A 23,395-nucleotide genomic window follows, 5' to 3' on the forward strand; every position below is an offset into this window, starting at 1 on the left:
CAGAGAATGGCTCTGACTCCACACAGAAGTTCATGTTAATGTAGCAAGTCCTCAAAGTAGTAGGCCGCCAGTAGTGCTTCTATAATGAAGTAGAGGTAATCTGAATGGTTTCTTCAACACAATGGATGCACAACAAGAGTTTACTTCCTGAACACGTTTGAATATATAATGTAGTTTGGGTTGCTGATCACGAAGAGGCACCCAAAAGGGTTGTTTTGTTAGCAAATTTAACATGTGTTCACACATATGCTCTGATGGACATAACTGCAGTCTGCAACATAGTTACACATTCCCTTAAAACTTGACATCAGTGTTGTAGTATTGTATGGTTTTAAAAAGCATATTTAACAATACTACCAACTCGAAGGCACATGCGTCCAATAGCATGCTTTTTAAATCAGAATATTTAGATGGGCCATCGCTGTCAGGTCAGGTGCATTATCTTGGCAAAGGTTAAGTGCTCACTAATGCAATGTTTTTTTTTTTTTTTTTTTTTTGGGGGGGGGGTCAACAATACCCGGGACACCGAAACACCGGGGCACATGAAATTTGGTGGACATATTATTGCCCCACTAGATTTTTACGGGGAAATTTAGTTCAGTCCCTGGGGGCCATGGTATGTTGGTCTCAAGAGCCCACATCAACCTAGCCCATAATCACTCATTTGTGATTTGCAACCCCCCCCCCCCCCCCCGTTAAAAAATGAAAATTAAATATTGCTTTAATCGCCTTAACCTTCCTATCTTCAGTTGAGATGTTCTGAACTGCACCAAATTTCATGTGTAATAATGATAATTTCATGCCGAAATAAACCTGAGAATGTTTATTGGACATGCTTGGTTTTTACTGCAGGTAGGCTACTAATCTTTCACCAGCTTATATCCATAGGTAAAATAACATTAACGTTTGCATTGGTTGAGCGATGGAGGCAATAGAATTTAAAGTAATAAGTATTTAATTTTTCTTTTGTCAGTAATAACAGAAGCCTTTCACAATTGGTAATGAAAAAGGCTTCCACACAGCCAGTTTATTATGTTTTGTTCACATTTCTTAATATATAACAGCTTAGGCAGCTTCATTCATACAGGCATTTTGATATTGATAGAGTAGACATGGAGGCAATCACATGTGAATTCAAGGCTATTGCTGTTATTATTCACATTCAAGTTGCCCGTTTACTGTAATTTATTTTCATGATTCGGTCTTAGCGAGATACAAACATTTATCAAATAATACTCTGCTGAATGCGTTCAAAAAATAAACCCAGCTTTGGTTGACTTCCAAACAAGATGTTATTTGAAAATGAGCTGAAAGATGCCATGCACACCATGCCAACTCATGTCTTATATAAGTGTTATAGCAGTCATCATTCAACATGCAGTCTCGCTGATACTGGTACAGAGACACTGAAACTGGAAAGAAAAGAAAAAAACACAAAGATTATTGTATTCAAGTTGCATTAAATACTGTATACCTCTAGGCCTACAGAGTGATTCAGGAAATCAACCTCTGGAAGGCTTTCTGCAGCAAAGGTTGTGTGAATGTATGTAGATGTATTACAGTATTTCAGGCAAGTTTATGAAATACTTTCATAACATACTGTAGACGCACCAGTCAGGGTAGTGTAAACTGGGTAATTTTTTTTGTGCTAACAAAATAGAATGTAGTTATGCTATGTAGCAACTATCGATCTCTCTCTCTCTCTCACACAAACAAAACGAAGTGGGGCTAGCATTGTGACTTTAAACACAGATGAGTGATCCGTTTTTGTTTCCTTAAACTTTCAAGCTTTGTACATTACATTGTCTGTTTATACTGGTAATTGACTGTATCTTTTCAATTTTAGTGTATGGATGAGATGTATGATAATTCCAAAAGAAGTAAAAGTGAAGAGACAAACTTACAAAGTTTCTTTTTACCCCTCAGTAATGGACACCTGTTTGGGAAACTGTTCACTGTATATAGCTGGAAGCTGGATAATTATGTGTGCTGCACCCACGAGCCAGCAAGATTGGCAAATACAGATTTGACACATTCCTGTCTAACTGAGGCACTTAGTGCATTATATGATCTAATTACACACAGGGACAACAATCTGCATTTTAACGCTAAGTGTCTAATTCAGGTTTAGAGGGAAGTTAGGACTTGTGTACAGGACAGCACTGCCACAGAATTCCTGACCAAGACAAGTACACAAATAGAGATGCTAAAACAATGGCAGGATGACAAAAGTGTTGAGAGCTGAAAGCCATCCAGCCTTAAACATAATGCATTAAAAACAAACATGTTTAATACGAGTAATGATATAGATTCAAATCAGTCTTGTCAATAGAACAGACATTTTAAGATGGCAAAAAGAGCTGCTCTGTTGGGACTAGTGAGCATTCATATTATTGGACCTTAAGCGTTCTTGCGCTGCCTTCCTGATGCTCTAACATCCGGTGCCTTCTAACAGTCACTGGAGCAGAGCGGTTTCCCTGTCTTTGGTCATCTGGATTATAAAATGGATGCAACCAAAGATGAGAATTCAGAGAGAGTTGGACGGTTTTCACAAACACATGAAACCCATTAAAAAAAAAAAAACAGGACCAATAAAATCTATGGAGTCATGTGGAATATTGCCTCTGTGGCATGGTGAGATAGCTGCTCAGTCCTCAGACCTCCCTCATGTAGTCCTCTGCCAGTTAGAGTTTCCTGAGGCTTCCGGTAAGACCTCTTTGGAATGCCTTTGCTGTCTGTGCATGAGTTGTGAGACTTGCCCAGTCTCCTCCTTACGTAGGAATGACACATAGTCCCCTCATTCTCTCTCTCCCATAAACGACACGTCCATGGTCCCATGCTGACAGCTGACACTTTCTCAGTGGATCAGGGCCACCACTGGTGCAGCAGCAGAGGAGCTGTCCCAGTGTTTACCCAGCGCATCCTCCAGGAATCCGGCCAGCTTCTCACAGTCCTCCTGCATAACAGAGGCATAGAACAAGACCATACGTGACTCTGGATAGCAGAGTGCACTGACCTTTTAAGTGGACTGCCTAAGTGGGTGCGTCCTAAAACTTCTAATGGTACTGCTCTGTGTTATAGAATGCATTTCACTGAATTAAGAGGCCCAGCCTTGGCTAAGCAGTCAGCTAGTACTCTTTCATTCACCTGCTGGCTCAGTGCCTTTAATGTTTCAGAAAAGTGCATTCGAATAAGAATGCGTCTGCTACTACAGTAGCCCAACAATATATGCTTGATTTAGGTTAAATTGTTAGGGTTGCCATCATGGAGCAGTAACTTTAGAGGTATTAAGATCCAGACAAATTGGTTTTGAATCAGGGACAATTACAGTAACTGGATGACAGGAATTTCACAGATTTCATAGCTAATCTCTGGTGTGTCTATGAGCAGACATGAATGGTTTCAGGAAACCTAAAGGGTTGGCCTTCTTACCTCACAAATGAATGCGTGATGAACAAGCTCGCTGGCCAAATCCCTTGGATTGTCCGCTGAGGGACATAATTATTTATCACATTAATTTTATATATGCAAAAGAATCTCTCAAATGTGTTGGAACTCTGACCACTAATGTCAGTCAAAGACTTGAAGATTACAACAGCGTATAGTTTTCAGACTGCGCCATCACGTAATGTCCCGACTTGTATTCCTTGGAAACCTAAACATATATTACATCTCTGAAGTTCTCTTCCCACTAGAAAAAAAACAAGAATTGACATAAATCACTCACTGGGAAGAACATCACAACTGAGCTGGCGATGAAGCTTGTCATCCATCTTCAAAAATAGAGAGAGCTACAAACAAAGTTGAGAATAAAAAAAAAATTTGAGATTTGAAAAATCACTGTATTAATTGGTCATCTGGTCAAAGCACACATACATGTGTATCAAAATGTGGCAACTCACATGACTTCTAGTTCCCTCCTCATTGGCTTCCAAATTACAGTGCATCTGAACGACCTAGCAGGCAAAAACAGCCACAGAGCCACAGATTAGGCAAAGCAAGTGGAACAGCCATAACTTTTACTCTACCGCACTACAGCACATCTGATTTGTGTCATCTTCTCATACCCGTCTTATCTTTCTAATGCCTATTCATTACAACCTCAATTTAGTTTCACCAAGTCACGTTGACCTCATTCACCTTTCTGGTTTCGGTCTCCTGGGGTTCCGGGGTGGGCGTCTTCACCGTCTCCATGTGCTCCTGAGAAAGGGAGAGGGCACGGGGGATGGGGTGGGGTCTCTGGGACGCAAAGTTCATCAAAGGATAGATCCCATTTCTGCACAAGTGAAAAAGATCATGTTAACTTCAGCGGCAGAGTACTTGCAATAAAATGCTTCATGACTTCCTTAGTTAGTTGCAATAGTATTGTCACTTACTTGACATCCTCTAAGAATTTGTCGAGCTCCAGAGGGGAAACATGGGAGTACCTTCAAGAGAACAATTACCATATGATGTGTATTCATATGCATTCCTTCATATATTCATTTATGGTGTTCAAAATCACTTACTTCAGCTGGACTCCTGGGCGATCACCATGATAAATTTCTGCCATTATACCATTTGGATCATAAGATTTAGTTTTTTCCTCCACACAGTTCTCTGGAAGCATGTCTAGACCAAAGTTGGTCAAAGTTACACACAAATATCAGGACATTGTATAATCAAACCAAATAATCAAGTAGATCTCTATTGGCAGAATCAAGTGGAGGGCATAAAGTGCAGTTCAGAATTCACTAGTCATTTCTGCCATCAGTAATGGCAGCCAGCATGTGGTCATCCGTCTCTGCATACTCACATTGATTGTTAATAAAGCAGTGGGCTGCAAGCAGTTTTAGGGAGTGCACTTCAAACAGAACCCTGTGGAACAGCAGGTCATGGGCAGTAGGCCTCATCTTAGGATCAGCATGCACACAAGACTGACTAAACTCCTACACACAACAGGACAGAGAAATCACACGCATGTCTGTTAAGCCACAAGACAGTCAACATCTCTTACAGTCAGTAAATTTCCGTGATGTGAAATGTCTTCTTTGTGATTGAGAGTATAGGCAAACCTACAATCTTTTACTCATCTTACCCTCATGAGAGGGTCTTCCAGGGACTCCCCAGCATAAGCTATGGCTTCTTTAGACACTGCAGTGTCCCCATTGGCTTGAATCTCCAAGACGGCCATCTACAGAAAGAAATTACAACTCAAAATCAATCTCTTATCTTCTGATCTTATTTTCATTACATGTACAATCAGGTAACTTAATAACCACAGAGCTGGCACTTACCTCCAAGGCACATATGCCAAAGGAGTATATGTCAATGGAGTAGTCATCCACAGAAACTAGATGGAGAAACAACCAGGGGGGTATAACCCAGTCAGCCTCATGTTACATCATTTGATGCAAATTACGGATGTAAGGTATACACAATATAATGGACAAACAATATGAATTTGCTATAAGGTATGAATTTTGATAATAGCAGCATTCACAAACATGCACACTGAGATAATGCAAAACGTTTTTTTTTGGAATTAATACAATTACGTCAATACCGGCAATTACATAATTGCATTTAAAAAAGGAGTTACTTTAGATTCCTCTGTGTGATGTGAGATATGTCCTATTCATAAGTCATATGGTTAAGAGTACAGTAATAGCAGTCATGCTGGTGCCATATCTGTGGTTCTCCCCTTCAGAGGAATTTATATTGAAATTTAAATAATGAAACCAATATGCAGTCATTACTGTTCTGTACTTTAAATCAAAGTCAAAGTAAGCTTTATTGTCGATTCTTCACATGTTCCAGACATACAAAATTACACAGTGAGGTAAATCTCAGGCCATAGCGCACAGCTCAAGTTCAAATGTCATTCAAGGCAACATATTTCAGTCGGTTTCGTACTGCAACCTGGCACAGCACAATGTGATTCCAAGCGCATAATGTAAAACACCAAGCATGAAACACAACAGAGGGGTACTCAGCAAGCATGAGTGAGTGAGTGAGTGAGTGAGGTCCTGGGTGGGAGGGAAACATGTGCAGAGGACAGATGGATAGAGAGAACGAGAAAAAGAGAGAAAGAGAGGGAAGAGGGAAAAGAGAGCGATAACAATCAGACAGACAAAACAAACTCAGGAAGAGAAGGAGACGGCTACTCACGGCCATACTCGGGAGCAAAGAAGTGCTGGTTCATCTGCTCGTCTCGATGCTGGTGCACGTTCCCGTGGATCGCCTCTGGGAACACTAAGGAAAAGACAGACGCACAGTTTTGATAAACATGCATGTGTGTGTGTGTGGTAAGTACTCACGCCAGTCTGTAAACCACAGTAAACACATTGTGAAACATATTCATAAGCCATTTGCGGCAGGAATGTACTCATAGAGGAAGAGCGTGGTCTTTTAATTAACCAAACAGTAAATAAGGCACACACGGAATGGGATCACAAATACACATTCATGGGTACATCATTTGGTGGAAAGAGCGGTCACGACATAGAAGTTACAAAGGAAAAACAGAAGTTCACTAAACACCGAATTCCATTCCATTCCATTTGTCACATGGATTGAATAAGGGGTAACTGGGCAAGAAAAAAAAAGTGTTTATCACAGACCCAAATGAGCTAATGATGTTTTCAACACACAATTCATGTCTAAATCAGTCCTCTGTGTGTAGACTGAAGCTCTTCATTGACAAATCATTAATGAAGTGATTCATAACAGAGAAAGATTCTCACCATTGACAAACAGCCTGTGCCAAACTGCAAACAGAAAGAGAGGGAGAGAGAGAAAAAGAGAGCATCACTGAACATTCAAATTACAAGCAAAGCATGTGACACCTATAAACTGGAATTAGATTAATTCCAATCTGCTTCAGTCATAAAGTACAACAAAGTGGGCAGTGGGTTTTACAAATGGGTTCCATGCTTTAATGATTGTAGCTATGGCGTTTTTGTTCTTACCTGAACCAATTTTTATGAGTCCGTTGTGTTGTATGAAAATGGTATCACAAGTCAAGTTGCCATGGACAATCGGAGGATCACATGAGTGCAAATAACTGTTGAGGAAAGAAAACACAAATATCACACCGTATTAAGCCAATTTAATTTACAACACGGTATACACTATGTAACAGTGTATCACTATAAACTGCATTCAGTTGTTTAAATTGATTGGTTTAACTAACCAGCAATGAATGACATGACTCTTACCTCAATGCTGAGAGGATCTGCGTACACCACCGCTTCCAGGCCTGAGACGGACAGACACAAGCACGAGGAGGAACGCACAATAACACACACAGGAAGAGTGAAATTAAAACAGGAGCATGAAGTCCAGCAGGAGGACATGGAGAGCAAGGGCAGAGGAAAAGGACAGAAGACAGCAGCACCAGATTACCGTACTCATCTGTATTTACCATTAAACACTTGAGGGCGCTGTAGACACAAAACAAGGACGGCAGTTTTGTGGGTTAGTTGAGATATGTCGATGTCAGAAACCACACTGCTGTGAGCTAGTCAGATTTCTCCCCTATTGTTACGTCACAGTAGGGGAAATTTGAATATTACTACGACCAGATAGGCCCATATAGGGCGCTGACTATCCAGCCCCATCTGAAAATTCCCACCCACTAAGTTAGGAGCTTCCTGTCGAAGATCCTCCATTTTGGTCGTAGCCTATCGTTTTACAACCAGCACCATGCGAAAGAGTATCAACTGTATCCAAACTTCTTTTACGCACCTGATATTTCTGTTTCAAGTATAGAAACAGAAACTCCCCAGGACACATCTCGTTCTTGTTGGCATATTTAAAGCAACACCAGAGCTTTTTGTACCTTAAAATAATGTTTCCAAAATCGTTTCAGTGGTTCATCAACTCGTAACAGGGTGAACGCCTGAGCGGCACTTCTGCATTCGCTTCGCGGCTCTCTATCGGCTATAACCGCACTATGTAAGTTTGCCAGATCGGGTAGCGGATCTGTAGTTCGCTGGATTGAGACATAAGAAACTACAAATTTGACTTGCAACACATCATACATGTCGCAATACATCATACTTTCATAAAATCATGCAACTTTCTCTACCTTGTCTGTGGACATCGTTATTTGCAAAGCCAGTGCTGGATAAACAAATAGCGTGCGTGCGACAGAGGAAAAGTTCTTTAGTATTGCTTTAAGCAATATGACATGAGACAACAACACTTCATTTGCATTTAAGGCAACAGGCCACAGAAATAGCCTATATGACTGAAACTGGCGAGAATGGAGGTGCTGAGAATGTGTAATCTGAGAGGAATTTTGCAGGAACAGCTTCAGGGACATGCAACGTGCAACACATAGGTCTATTTTGACTTGATGAAATAAGTATAATATGGGACCTTTAATATATCTCACCTTCACATTCATAGTCTTGTGGTTTTTCTTGGTTTTCTTCAAAAACTGTTTAAGGCTTCCTGAGGACATGTACTCTGTGATAAATATCACCTGGAAGCAGAGAGTAAATTAAGCGATTTAGTGTGTGTGTGTGTGTGTGTGTGTCTGTCTGTCTTCATGTCCTCTCCTTATCCAGCCTGTCGGCAACTTAAGAACCATAAATGATTCCAAATAACTCTGAATCATCACAACTCACTCCTGTTCTTAGAAATCACATATGTACAGCACATGCCTTGTCAGCTCAGCCTTCACGGCCCACTTGTGCTGACAGGCAGTTTAACTGATAAAAGTCTGCAACCCTGAATGACATCATACATGCTTTACTCAAGAGTAAATGTTGAACTCAAAGGATTAGAGCTGTAACGATATGCGATTCGAAACCGAAATCGCGACACTCATATCCACGAAACTGTGTCATGGTGTGAAAAGGCAGAACCGTGACACACCCTTTGTAGTGTTTCACACAGTGTTTTGCAGCTTACGCAGCCGTATAACACACATCTCCCGCTTTACTTACCGGTAGCCTACGTTGTCCAAAAGTAAATAAATAAATCATAATTTCATACCTCTCGTTGCTTTCATTGTAGACTGTGTTCAACTTTACCAAACAGTATAGAAGTAAACCCCCTCTCCTTGCCCCACTCTCTCTCTCTCCCGCTCCTGCTCAATGGACAAGTGCGACTCGGCCAACACCAATGCAAATAAAACATTCACAATCGTGAAAGCAAGGACGCATAGAAGACGACTAGCTAAATTACTATTAAATCCGCTTAGCAATAGCATCATTAGCATGCTGCACATATTTGTTTAAAACTCTTTAATTCAAGTTGACTGATCATCTCAATACCAATGTTTCCCAAAAGGGACTGTCCCAAGGAGAACAAGTATTACCTTGAAAATTAAGCTAGCCAACTATGGTACTTTGTTTACAATATTTCCAGGCTTCAAGCAGACAGATGAATTAGAGGTAGAGTTGTAATAGAAATAGTAGGCCTAGGCTATAGGCTAATCTGCAAAAGTGTGCCGTCATAAATATCATACATTCAGTATTCTCTCTTTTTATATAAGGATCTAAAATAATATAGATATGTTATATTATATTGTAATCCTCTGATGTTCTAGGTTAGGCTATTGAAATGTTACTAAATAAAATGTCTAGCCGCCCCCCTCCCCCCCAAAAAAAAAAGAAAAATCGAGGTTTGTATCGAACCGTGGGTCAAATATCGTGATACAAACCGAACCGTATCGTTACAGCCCTACAAAGGATGCATGAAGACATAACTTAGACAAAGCACAATTTGAAATGTGCCCATATGTATGTGATAAATGTATGTGAGTGAAAGTATGTGTTAAAAGTGTAATTGAGTGAGTGACTGTGTATGTGTGTGTGTGTGTGTGTGTGTGTGTGTGTGTGTGTGTGTATTTTGGAGGACCAGAGAATGTGTGTGCACGCATGTATGGGCATGTATTTGGCCATCTCACCCGTGCCCGACTCTCCCTCATGTCCAGCCAGTATTTGTGGAACTTGACAATGTTGGGATGCTCCACCTGCATGAGGCTCTCAAACATCTCCCTGATCCTGTCCTGAGGCACACACACACAGAAAGAGAGAAAGAGAAAGAAAAAAAAAAGTGTGATTCTAGAGATAAGGTCAATTTTAATTGGTACCTTGTGTTTTGAAGCACTAGGTGATTACCCCTTGAGCCAAATTTTGACTTGAAAGCCTACCACACCTAACACACAAATACACACATACACGGACAGACAGACACTACAAATCTGCATCGATGCACTCTGGAGATAAAATGGAAGGGTCATTATTTGAAAGGCACATAATGGTAAATGGATTTTTTAAGAGGACGGAGGGCAGCGCTCTACCTCGTGAGACTTGAAGACCTTCTTATCGGAGAACTGGACCTCATTCCACACCACCTCCACCCCCTCCTCTGTGTCCATGGCCAGGGAGGCGCTCTCAATCCCGGGCACATTTCCTTGGCTGAGCTGAAGGCGCACGCACACACACACACACACACACACACACACACACACACACACACACACACACACACACACACACACACAAACACACACACACACACACACACACACACACAAACACAAACACAATACAGGCACTGGTGAAATAACAACAAGCAACATGGATATAGAAATGCATTAATAGTAACACATAGGGATACTCCGTTAACAGAGTTAATGGACATATTCAACATAATTTGAGCAAATGCAGAAATTGCACGTTTAAGTAGGCTATAGGTCAGGGAAAAATACTGGCCATTCAGTATGTCCACGCCACAACACACCACACCCACCCTGAGCGGTCTCCACCAGCATGACACCACTCTGACGAGCACTAGCTCTGCATTCATGGAGGCACAACACACACAAGCAGATTCTCTTGCGATAAACAGTAACAGTAGTCAGCTGCCTATGTTGCAATGTAAACATGCACACCTACAATGACACTTTATTTGTTTTACAAACACCACGTAAACTCCAGACAGTTTTGTCTAGTTGAAAAAAAAAGCTTTCCTTCTCATCTCAGGGAAAGAGAAGACAAGGCAGAGTTTCCAGCCACATGCTAACAAACCCCGGGGTGGTTTTGGAGCTGGTCTCGTGTCACACGCTCCCCACATGCCGAGACACAGCTGTTCTCCTTAAGGTTCACGCTGGACCTCAGTGGGTCTACGGCCACAGCACACTCACAAGAGCCTTCTCTCAGTGCTTTGCATTTAATGTACTTGCTCGGAGAACAAGATCAGACCAGGTCAGCTGCCAGCAGAAAGAGAAAACAGCACTGGGAGAAAAAAGTTACACAAACAAACTGAAGGAGTGTGTATAAAAAGCCGAACAATGGTGAGAGACCAAGCATAGGGAGTCCTGCATAACCGAACAACAACAAAAAAACCCTGCTCAAAAATTACTGCCAACACGCTCCGTCAAATGAGTACCTCAAGTTTGTAAAGCGTACTGTTTTCACAACTCTGTTACCGACGGCAGTAGAGGAGGTAGTCCTCTTTGTGCCTGTTTGCAAGGCTTGATTACAGGGTTCTTGAGCCACGGGATGTATAATTAGTCTAGAAGAGCCACTGCGTCTAACACAGTCTCTCGACTGGCTGATCTTTAAAATAAATACATGTAAACAGTTTATTGCCAGGCCCTCAGCCGCAGGCCTGTTAGTGGTTAGCCCAACAGGACCGTGCTTCAGGGTTACTTAATGCTTGAAGAGAAGACTACTGCATCCGTTAATAAAACCCCCTGAATCTAAACCAGGCCCTTTCAGAGCGACACACACTGCACTGTGCCAGACTTTTTAATCGTCCAGCTCAACACTGGCTAAAAAGGTTTTGCTTGGCAGTAGATGTATGACAAAGATATCAACCAACCATGCTCAACCTACGGGGCTATGCGAGGCAGCTCCGTTTGGGCTTTATTAGCTTTTCTGCGTGCTTGGTAATCTAGAGGGGAATGTTTGCACAGCAGTGTATAAAGAATTCACAGCAAAAGATTCTACTTCCTCTCCAAAACCAATGGGGAGCCCAGGGGCATCCCACAATGCAGTTAATCTGGGAATGAATCATGGGTAATGATAGTGATGAAAGTAAGGTCATGCCTGCCTAAGCGTCACAATACACAACTTGTTTGAACAGAATGGGAACGAGATTAAACAGGAGCGAATGAATGCATATTGGAAGCTGACAACCTTCACTCTTTTTGACGTAAGTGACATCATTTCCATGTTAACCCCCGGTCCATCCAGTTCCGCGTTAACCCCCGGTCACTCCATTTCCATGCTAACCCCTGGTTGACACAGGTTGTCATGCATGCATAAATGTCTCTCTCTTGGCTCATGGACATGTGACCTGCTGTGCAGAGTTCCCCATGGTAAACAAACCCTCTAGGTTTCATTTCCTGCCTGGACACTGGCCCTTTCCTCACCACTACTGTATGGCCTCCGCCGTCATAGCCTCCAATTACATCTCAGGCATTATTTATGAGCCAGGCCTCCTCGCGCCACTCCCGGCCCCATCAGAGGCAGCCCAGCCCTGCTTTATTACCTCCACGCGTGTGTGTGATATAGTGCACCTATCTCTCCACAGCACGTTAATCTGAGGACTCTGCCTCAGACCCCTGTGGTTTATCACATCGTGTTCCTCTCTGCAATCTCTGCAGACAGTATCGGTCACTCTGATCTGCAGCCAGTGGGCGCAATACCAAGAAACCTTCACGACCGCGAGGCCTCCTGCACAGGGAGGTGAGAATGTGCACAAACAAAAATGAAAAAAGCGAGGCATCCGCTGGACTGTGCCCCCTCAATCTGCTGACTAGCGCTACAGTGTTGGGGTCAAAGAGGAGAGCCGAGTGAACTCCCAGAGCCTCTGCAGGGGCAGGTTCTGCCCCGGGGGGGTTGCCCCCTCCCCCAGCATGAAGGCCAGGGGAAAGGTCAGCTGAAGGAGAGAACCCGAAATGAGCTGACCGGAAGGGGCTACAAGCTGTCCAGCAACTCAACAATCCTGCGGTCCTGTTTGTATTTTCAGAACAGCAATGGAACATTGTTACTGACTGCAATGGAAAAATTAATGGGGAGGCGTCAGACCCAACTTGGGGAAACAAATCCACCCTGCTAGCAGGGTTTCTCTTTTCCTGTGTGTGTGTGTGTGTGTGTGTGTGTGTGTGCACGCGCCTGCACGCACATGTCTCCAGAGGGCTTGACACACTTCAGACAATATGAAACCACTTTGTGTCTCTCCTTCAGACACATTCACAATGGAATAACAAAAATGTGTCACGGCATACCAGGCCACACGTTTGGATGAAAGGCCAGTTGCGAAACGCTCAAACAGGCAGAGCTGAAGGGGTTTTTGCGCCTCTGGACTTTCCAGCTGCCATTCCACGTCCTCCAGGTTCAAACAGGAATACCTCAAACATACAGCTGTGTTGGGTCATTTTGGTTATCTAACCCAGGGGCCCGCCTGGGAAGCCACACTCCCTCAGTTCTCTCCAGCATTGAGAAGGAACTGTACACTACAGACCAACTATTCATTGGCTCTGTGATTTATAACCCAAAACAGTGAGGCTTTAGGGAAAAGGCATTTAAAACTCCCCTCAGTTGTGGTGGTGATTGTGTGTGTGAGTGTGTGTGTTTAAGGCAGGGACTCTGAGAAGAAGCTGGCAGGGGCTTACCCTACAGAACATAAGGAATTCAGTGAACGGCCAATCCCACCCGTAGATGTGTTGACTGGGAAAACAACGTTTCCTGAAAGGAGATGCTGGCTTAGAGCTAAAATAGCTGAAGCTTACGAGACAATCAAGCGAGTCTGACAAACGCTCCAGACAGCCTGGATGAAACAACAAACAACAATGATGCCTCTGATCACTCTGAAAACAAATACAGGCCTGCCCAACTCCCGACTGAGTTTTCTATTTCTGAGCAGCACTAGAGCGCCACTGTTTGAGTAGGGACAGATTGGGCTCTTCTCAGGCTCCTGCTGCCAGCTGTGTGCTGTGTTGACAGAGTGGAGTGCTGATGGTGCTGGCTGCCCTGTTCTCATCTTATCCTGAGCAGAGTCCTGCAGCCCACACTGCCTCCTATACACCGTCCTGCCTCAGCCGTTTTATCGGGGCATCTACAAGCCACTCTCATGCACAGTTTTAATGAGAACAAGAGCATGGGCTCAGGGAAATGACCTCTGTGTGTGTGTGTGTGTGTGTGTGTGTGTGTGTGTGTGTGACATAACATTGGTCTGATGGGGGAAAGAAAGAGGGAGAAAGAGTGCAGTGAACTGAGAAAAATAAGAAAGTTCATTGCACAGTAAAGATGGGTCTACTGCCAGATCCTTTGTGCTGTAGTCTGCATTTGCCAACTGTCTGAGAGCTCAGCGTCTGGTTAGTGTGTGTGTGTGTGTGTGTGTGTGTGTGTGTGTGTGTGTGTGTGCGAGAGCTGCACGTCTTATCCTGAAACTGAGCTAATGTGACTCTGCGCTAAAAGCGCTCTCCCATCACACACAGCAAAGCCCCGAAAGGGAGGAGAGCCGCTGCCGCCTCCTCCTCTGAGCATTGTAAGGGGGCGGTGGGCATTACATCACAGGCCTGCGAGCTGCACAGCACTGACATGTGAGCACGTACCTCAGGCCCAGACAGAGAGGTGGGTAAGGGGTGGTGGATGCTGCGTTTGGAAGACGGGGCCCAAAGGCACATTGCCCCGAACCTCTGTTCCTTGAACCCACGTGACTGTGAAACCAGCGGCACGAGGTAGAGGCTCTCGTCCACAGAGGGAGGACAGAGAGTTGGGCGCACAGTGCAAGGACTTGGGAGATGTTTATGTATGTGTATGTGTATGTGTATGTGTGCGTGTGCGTGTGCGTGTGTGCGTGTGTGCGTGTGTGCGTGTGTGGGGTGGGGGGGGGGGGTTGAGGAAGAAGAGCAGCCTCTCCCCTTTTCGGGACTTGTGAAACCGACGACGGCCCGGTCAGAGGAATGATGTCAGACCGCTTGTTTTAGCCTGCCGTCCCACACGGTGTTAGTCACCACCGCAGGAGGGCCCAGGCGCCTGAATGACGTGCTTTGTGACAGGGCTGTGCGCGGGGAAGAGTGGGGCAGACAGACAGGGAGCATTGTTCCCTCCGGCCCCTCTCTTTTCCCCCAGCGCCCCACCGCACCACACCTCCCCAGCCCCATAACCATCAGCGATATCAGACTGCTGTATGCCGGGCATGTGATGCCAGGGACTCAGAGTTCTTTTCACTGAAAGTGGCAGCAGATAGAGGAGACCTTGTGCTGTATCTGTACACTACATGCCTACAAGGTGAGTTTCTTCTTTGGCTGCAGATCAGAAGCATGTTTGCAGCAGGAACAAAGTGGAGCGGCTCTTGGGCCCCCAATAAAGACTGAAGACAAACATGCGCTGGGAGTGGGAGTGGGTGTGGGTGGGTGGAGTTTTATGAACGGTTGGCTGAAGGGGAGTTACACGTCGGACATGTTTTTCCTGCATCTCGTCCATCCCAGAAGGGGAGGGAGAAAGCCCCTGTTAAAAAAAATAAAAAAAACCCTGGCTCTCAGAGGACTAAATTTAGATGGACGACCATTTCGTTTTTTGTAATGTTAATGTAGTGTCTGAACTTCATTATTAATATGTGCATTTTCCACTGTACATGTGATGTGAAGCTTTTTTTATTCACCATATATTGGTTCACTCTGCCTCAAAGTATTGTTGAAACCCTAAGGCGTGTTGCAATCACTGTGTGAGTTTTGTTTTTAGGTGTGCTTGTATGCTGGGCATACTGTATACAACTTTCTTACTCTCTTATTTAAATACTACTGGGCTGTTGTGACAAGTACATTTCCCAGCTGTGGGATCAATAAAGTCTTATCTTATCTTATCTTAGTTTGGACTATGCATTGCTTTTCTTTAGGGGTGGTGGGATTCCTTGTGGATCATGGAGGATGTTGTCATTTAACAATGTTAAATGATGTCTGATTTAACTGTGCCTACAGGAAGATCGCATAATTATCTTCTGAATCGGTTACTTCTTCTTAGCCTTAAATCAAATTAATAACAAATGCCTGAAATCCCACCCACTTCATTTAGATAGATTGCAAATCACTGAACATGATCCAAATTACATAGGGATTACAGATTAGGGCAGAAAAAAAGGCAAGGATTTCTCTCTCCCAGTAGAAAAAATGAGCTTGGCTACAGGCTCTGTCTGGCTCTGGGAGTTACGTAACGTGTGCATCTCCCGTCACTTATGCATGGGAGAACAAACAACTGGATGAGTTCAAAAGCAGACCCGAAACATGTGCACACACAGAGACAGACACACTCACACACATTAAATGCATGGAGCATCGGGCTAGCACAAGGGCTCAGTAATCCTGATGTCACGTTTTAACTGAAAGGGCCATCTGCTATGCGTTTCGTCCAGTTCACTGGAAGTGGGTAAAGGTAGACCTGTTTAAAGGGACAGCACAGAATTAGAAATGTATGCTGCAGGGCATTTCAGAGCATTTCAGTCTGCAAACATGCATGAATCCACGTACAGATTTGATTTTTCAAGGCATACAATGGTCACAGACTGGTTGAGCATAGTTTAGAAGACATCTGTAGTATAGGCTTTTGACAGGAATAAAAAAGTATGGCGTTACACTGAACCTGGAGCTGGCACTTTCATTTTCTCCAAGACAGGATGCCTGTCTTGTGGGATCACATGACTCCTTCAGACAGTCTGTAAAAGCATGTGAGCGAAACAACAATTAAGACTGTCATCAAGAAGCAATCTGCCGCTCAGAAATCCAGAGGTTGGCAATCATTTTAGTCAACCTATCGCTGTCATATAGCTTCCCTGTTATTCTTTGCCTATGAATGGCTGCATTGTGCCAAGCGACTCGGGCAGCAAAGCTGATTATTTCAGCCATGGTGCGTGCAGCCATAGGAACGAGCCTTACACTGTTACAGCAGAGCTGTGTTTACCACTTTTATCTAATGTTTGGAATCCACCAGCATGGGATGGCTCGCCAACTTCTATGGATCCATTAGTTTTTTTGTCATTAATCATCTTCCTCAAGAAAAGAAGGGGTTACTCTGAGTCAAACAGTCACATTGGAGAGGTAAACAATCTCTTGTTTGGGTTGTGTTGAGCCATACAGGGGAGGAGTAGAGCATGCAGGCTGAGAGAGCCTTAGTCAAACACAGATGAAGGCATGTGGGTGGAGTCGCCCTTTGACACGGCACTGTCAATCTCATTCCCTATCCATAAGCCCAGAGACATGGACAAGAACACATGCACACAAACCTGTACACGCACACACATACAACATGCATTCACACAGACACATGTTTGCATGCATGTACAGTATATGTACATGCACAAAACATATGTGCATAAATACAGCCTTAATGGGATTGTTTACATCCAGCTGAAGCTTCACAAGCGGAAAGACAAAGTCTTTAGTGCACCAGCGGGGTGCCAGCAATGAAAGACAGAGTAAGGAGCATAACTCTACAATGAAGGGAGCAGATCCAAGAGACTGCTGGAATGAAGGCGTCACCGTCCATCTCACACAGGCCCGGTCATGTCTTCGGCGATTTAGAGACGGCTGCTCTACTTTCACTTTTCAGCAGCTGGAGCCAAACGGATGCATGGGGTTCTGCCATGTCCAATGAGAGCCGGTCAATATCCATTTATTGACATGACCTCACAAATGGGCACTTTCTGGGACTGCGCAGTCAAACAGGAGCCATTTTATTACACTACCATGATGGACGAGGGGGGCTACCTTGATGAGACGGATTTGCTAGCGCAGGGCCTGGAGTCCCTGCTTACAGGAAGGCCTCTTCATAATCTAATACAGTGCTGTGACTGCAATGGATCACCCTCCTGAAGGTCACTTCTAGACTGTACTGTTCCTTAGTCGCTGCAGGCCAAAAAACACCGACAAAACAATACAGTTTGTCCAAAGAGAAAGGAAACAAACCTGGAAAATGCAGCCACATAGTCACATACAGCCACATGGTTCCAATATGTACTGCAGTCCACAATGGTATATTATGCCATCTTCTCCACAAAGACAATACAGACACCAAGTCTTCTGGGTCTACCATAAAACCACAATGTTGTGCACATCCCTCCAACTTCCTGGTGCCAAGCAGCCTTTGCATCATGGGTAAATGTACGAGGGTATTAGGAAGGGCTCTGCTGTCGATGTTACAGCAGCTGCAGGGAGGATGAAAGATAATGTCCAGGACCAGAGCTGGGGAAACATGGGTGTGCACTCATAACAATCAGCCTTTTCTCAGAAATCAAGGAAGGGTCTCGCAACAGGAGAGGGGAGGTGGTCCAAAGAGAGAAAAAGACAGAGAGAAAGAGAAAGAAAGACAGAGAGAGAGAGAAAGACAGAGAGAGAGAGATGCCAAATGGATGGCTTCATGTATAAAGACAGATGGATCGCGCTGATTTTTCTTTACACTGGCCACGAGCCAGAGTGAAATCTCCCTCACAGCTGAGTGCCTGAAAAGCCGCCGACTGTAAAAAAAAAAGACCCTGCAAATTTAACATATGTTCCACAGCAAGGGTTGTTTGGGGTCACAGAACCCTAACTCACAAGGCGAGATTTAAACCTGTGTCTCCTCAGGTCACATAGAGCGTGGCCAGACAAACATCTGAACACACAGTTCAGGATTTCAGAGTGACTGCAATGCCTCAGTCAATGAAACTCGTACCACTTCTTGCAGCCTACAGTCTAAAGTTCCATGCACTGTTCTGAATGTTTAGTAAACTAAGATGTACAACTCACATAAAATCAATCAGGCAATTGATGCCATTCGCTGGCACTGAGTGGGATTGCTGTTGGCAACCTGGGTCCATATTCTGGATTACACCCTTGTTCTGGTCAGCAATTGTTTAGGAGTGAGCTCAGAGGGGCCATCTCAGACTTCACAACTTAGCAGTCATCACTCACACCTCCTCAACGCTGGCAAGCAGGCTGGCGAGGGATCTGTTCTCCTTCAGTCATGCAGTGTTATTTAAGTAGTGCATTTAGAAAAGAATAAACGTCGCACAGAGTAAGTGGTTTTAAACTATGCCCCAACTTCAAGCCCTTTATAGTGTCATTCTACTGTTTGGCTGCATCTATAGCAATACAAATATACTGGTATTTGCCTCAGTGGTGGCTGGTGGCTTCATTTCTGGCACAGTAAGTCTGAAATGGAAGGTCTTCAAGTTGTTCATGTTATAGTGTTTTGGCATGAAAAGGAATGCTTTCATTGCTTTTATCCTGAAGTGGAAGCACTTCTACAAGCTCATGTTACATACTTTGGCCTATAATCAAATGCCTGACCTCTTTGGAAAGCTTAGACACTGTAGTTTCTTGGACAACAATCAGAATAGCTGTGGGAAGTACTGGCACAGAGGTACAGAGGCTAGAATACTGTCGGATAACAAATAGCTCTGAACTGGCCACCATTTCAGCCCTCTAGGTCACTTGAGATGACTTAGAAACACAACTGAGCCCTAGCACCAGGTCTTGTGAAGCTGTGTGCAAAAGTAGATCAATATAGAATAAAAAATTACTGCTTTGGACCATTATTTGCCAAGGTAAGAAAGTCCCCATAGGACTTTTGGGTTCCCAAAATGCACACTGACAATAAAAGGCTTACCGTGTGGCAACCTCTTGGTGTAGAAGCATAATCCTGGTCTCAAATGAAAGGTATCACTTTGAGGTTTCTTGTGGACTATTTAGATTGTATGTCAGGTGTTCTGATATAGACTGACTACACAAAATATGGAATAATTACAAAAAAGTCTCTATTTTTGATTTATTTTGTTTGTTCAATGGTTGTGTATAAGATAAACCATACATCTGCACAACTAATATTGGATAATACAACATGAAGATTCAATTTCTATGGATTCTTGTGAATATTTCAGTACCAAACATTGCATCTACTTATGGTGCTGCAGCTACACTGCAGCCAGAAGTCAGAGTAGCACCAAAAGTGGAGGAGGGGGAGGGGGGCATTTTGGATCAAATTTAATTGAGACATAATAAGATTAATCTGAAAATGTACAGCACTATACAGATTGTACATCAAAAAGTTGGCATTTTTGGATTCCCAAGAGTCAAAGCTTTGAAATGGTGTATCATTTATTTGATTCAACAGAAAAAAAAACTTTTGTGCAAAGTTAATGAGCTGCACAGTATGGCTTTTGAAAATACATCTGATGTGATGCATCCGACTTATTATTTTACCTGAAGCTGAGTATTGTAATCTTGCCTGGGATGGTCCATTGACTGATACTACATGTGAAATGATTCATTAGATTAAGTTCTCATACATAATAAAGCTGCAATATAAACAAGGTTGTGTCTGCACCCCAAACAGCGCAAGTATTTAGACAATAACATTAGTATACAGTAGCCTACATCAATTAAACAAAGAACTCAAGACATACCTCAATGACCCCTAAAACTTTGATGTCCTTCATAATGTTACAGGAGCCAAGAGAAGCATGAGTGATAGTTTCACCTCTCCCTTCCTCTCTTTCAGTCTCATTCTTAGGAGCCAGTCAAGCATCCAAATCTGGACAGAGATCACAGCTATGCTCAAATTCTACCGGGGTCTTGTAATGCCCTGACAAGTACCCAGGTGATGCTGCAGTTGAGGAGAAAAACAACAGCAGGCTGGTGACCGGGGGGTAGGCGGGTAGCCACACTGACATTTCACAGTGAACTGAGCTGTTACTAAAACCTGCCTAAAAGTTACAAACTAAAACAGGTTCTACCACGTGACCTCGTGGTAAACGTTCAGTTGGTATGTACAGGCTTTTTCATGTGAAGCCAAGCCAGCACATTTTAAGCACCCCACCATTGGAACATGTCACAATATAATATGTGAGACGTAACATCAGTGTCAGAACTGACAGGTAGGTATGGACGTGACACAGTGATGTGCTCAATACATGACTCATTTCACACGGTTGGGCTTGTCAGTCACATGCACACGGCACTATGTCTTTGGGAGCAGGACTCATGAAGCTTTTGGACAGATTGAGAATTCCTATAACTGCTCAGTTGTTGTGTAGTGTCCAATAGGGTAACTGACTTCAGGGCACCCTGACTCTAATAGCCTAACACTTGTCGATATTACTATATGGTAACAGAACCTAGGCAGAATTTTGGTATTTCCGCATTTTAGGTTATAGGCTGTCACTGTCAACTGAAGAGAGACATTGTTGGATGAACACAGGTAGCTGGATTGTTTTATTGATCTTTCTTTTTGAGTTGCCCTCAGGAGCTTAACCAGAAATGCCAAGAACGAATGCTTCCACTGATATATTTTGCAGCACAAATTCAACATCTGCACAACATGTTTAACACAGGTATTCACTCCCATATTTCCTTGTTTGGCCATATGACACACACACACACACACTCCATGAATTACTAATAAAGTGAAAAGGGGAACTGCTCAGTGGAAAACATTAAGAACAAGTGTAGCTTTTCACTGTTGTTCTATAAGCAGGTCTGTCTTGCCCAACACCCGGCCCTCAGGCACCTTGTTTCGACACTGACTCAGTGTGGACTGGGCGAAACAGTGACGACTGTATTCCACTGGCAGGCTGTTTATGAGATAGGAAATGATTCAATGCCATGTTTAAATCCCCATGTCACCTTCCAACACACCTGAGAAATGGATCTCTGCTCATATCAATTAGACTCATCTGAAGACAAACCAGTTCCTTCAAATTTCATAATGTCCTTAAATTCAAAAGAAACGTGTGCATTCATGTAAGATTTACACAGATGAGCCATCCACTCCATGAAATACAAACTGCTCAGTTTACAAAACTGTGGTGGCATTTTGGAGAACTGCTTAGAAAGCAGGGAGCCCCTATTCTCCAGCTGTAGGCAAAACACGCTTCAAGTAACAGAGGCAGAACATATGTGCTTCAAAAGATAAGATGGGATATTCCCTTAGTGAGTTATCGTTAACAAAAACCCAACTTCATGAGAGCTCAAAAGCCTGTCAATTTCATTCTAAGAAACATCCCTGATAAGAAATATCTGAGGCAATTCTGTGGGCAAAAGTTGAATAAATGCCTGTGCTTCGGTAAACAATTGTAAACTGAGCAAATCATGGGTGAGCATCTTCAAGCTGCAGAAGAGAGGAGGCTTGTTGCCTTGAAAACCTTGTTATGCCAAAAAGAGCATATAGGCCACTAAAATATAGCTCGAGAAATCTAAAGGCGAGCCTCTTGGATTGGGCAGAATGGTATGGGACACTTGGATTAGTGTTAGCAACTTTTCGTTCTTGCTTTCTTGGTTTTAATTAGGATTATTAATAACAGACACAAATATCCTCAACCGTAAAAGTGCCAATTCGACATACCGTGTCATCTTCTACTAACAAACATTAAAGCTGCCGCTGCATTGCCTCACAGTTTCCGCTGCGCTTGTGATCTTGAGCGTGAGCAGCATGAGGAAGGCTCGGATATTTGAATTCCGCACCATTCATCTTTGCACCTACCTGCTCCTTTCGCTTCTGCCAGCGTCCACAGGGGCTTTCCTCCAGGATTTCACTCTCATCCTCGCTCTCCTCCTCCTTGCCCCCGGACCCAGAAATCCTCTCCGGGACAGACATCGTCATTTTATCCTGACGTGGTGTATTTACTCGCCTGGTCCCTCTCGACAGAACTGCGCATCCAGATCTCCACTGTCTGTTTCACAACAACTGAGAAAATGCAAATCCTTGTTTCTTCAAATTTGGCCAAGGGCGCAGACTTTTCACCCTTAGAACCATAAGGTATCTGGGCTTAAGAAAAATGTAACGTTAGCATAAAAAATACATACAAAAGCTATAACCTAGCTTAGGCTAGGCAACCCCTTCGAAGACTACTGTCACTTTGAGATCCTTGCGTGTGCCACAGTTTCACGATTCAGGAATCCTCGAAAAAAATTGTTACGCCATATGGAATCTGACCACGTGTTTAACACTATTTGCATTGCCGCTGCAAAGAACGTGAGCTACGTGCGAGAATGGTTTCACTACGATTCAGCATGGTTAAACAAATCCTATTCCTTTCGCGCCTGGACTAGCTTGGGATCATTTTATCTTCTTCCAGCTCTGTCCAAGCGCTGTCGGCTAAGTCAAACCATTACCGTAAATAACGAAATATACGCAGTCCATTAAAGCCATGTTAAGCATCGTCACCACACACTGAAATGATTTTCAGTCCTTGAAATCACGAAACCACTAGCATCTTAACCAAATTCTTAACCAAACACGCTTATTTTATCATTATTAAACTATGCACTTGAAAATATTACAATGCGCAAGAGAACGCATTTCCTAGTATGAAGGGTGTGAGTGGAGGGGTGTGGATAGAATGGAATTTCCCCATGCAAATATTTCTCAAGTGTATTGCGCATAATGATGGTAGGTTACAATCCTATTCTGTA

The 23,395-nt window shown here is 43.5% G+C and overlaps 1 protein-coding gene across 1 annotated transcript; it reads right to left on the reverse strand.

Annotated features, from left to right (window-relative positions):
• Positions 1-995: 995 nt before the first annotated feature.
• Positions 996-23,286, reverse strand: nrbp2a (nuclear receptor binding protein 2a). Its single transcript, XM_076293602.1, has 18 exons — positions 22,464-23,286; positions 10,298-10,420; positions 9,902-10,003; positions 8,381-8,470; positions 7,200-7,240; positions 6,951-7,045; positions 6,726-6,749; positions 6,151-6,234; positions 5,277-5,332; positions 5,078-5,173; positions 4,796-4,928; positions 4,509-4,611; positions 4,377-4,427; positions 4,141-4,276; positions 3,903-3,956; positions 3,728-3,791; positions 3,433-3,488; positions 996-2,956 (listed from the first exon to the last, which is right to left on the reverse strand). Exons 1-18 carry the CDS (start codon positions 22,581-22,583, stop codon positions 2,858-2,860), a joined length of 1,527 nt encoding a protein of 508 aa, XP_076149717.1. The 5' UTR covers positions 22,584-23,286; the 3' UTR covers positions 996-2,857.
• Between the last annotated feature and the right edge of the window lie 109 nt (positions 23,287-23,395).

This window comes from Alosa pseudoharengus, unplaced genomic scaffold (assembly GCF_046254945.1).
Source record: "Alosa pseudoharengus isolate Yale_2024_CS ecotype anadromous, Long Island Sound unplaced genomic scaffold, YU_APseudo_1.1 YU_APseudo_1.1_scf_2, whole genome shotgun sequence".
In the NCBI taxonomy this organism is placed as follows: Eukaryota; Metazoa; Chordata; class Actinopteri; order Clupeiformes; family Clupeidae; genus Alosa; species Alosa pseudoharengus.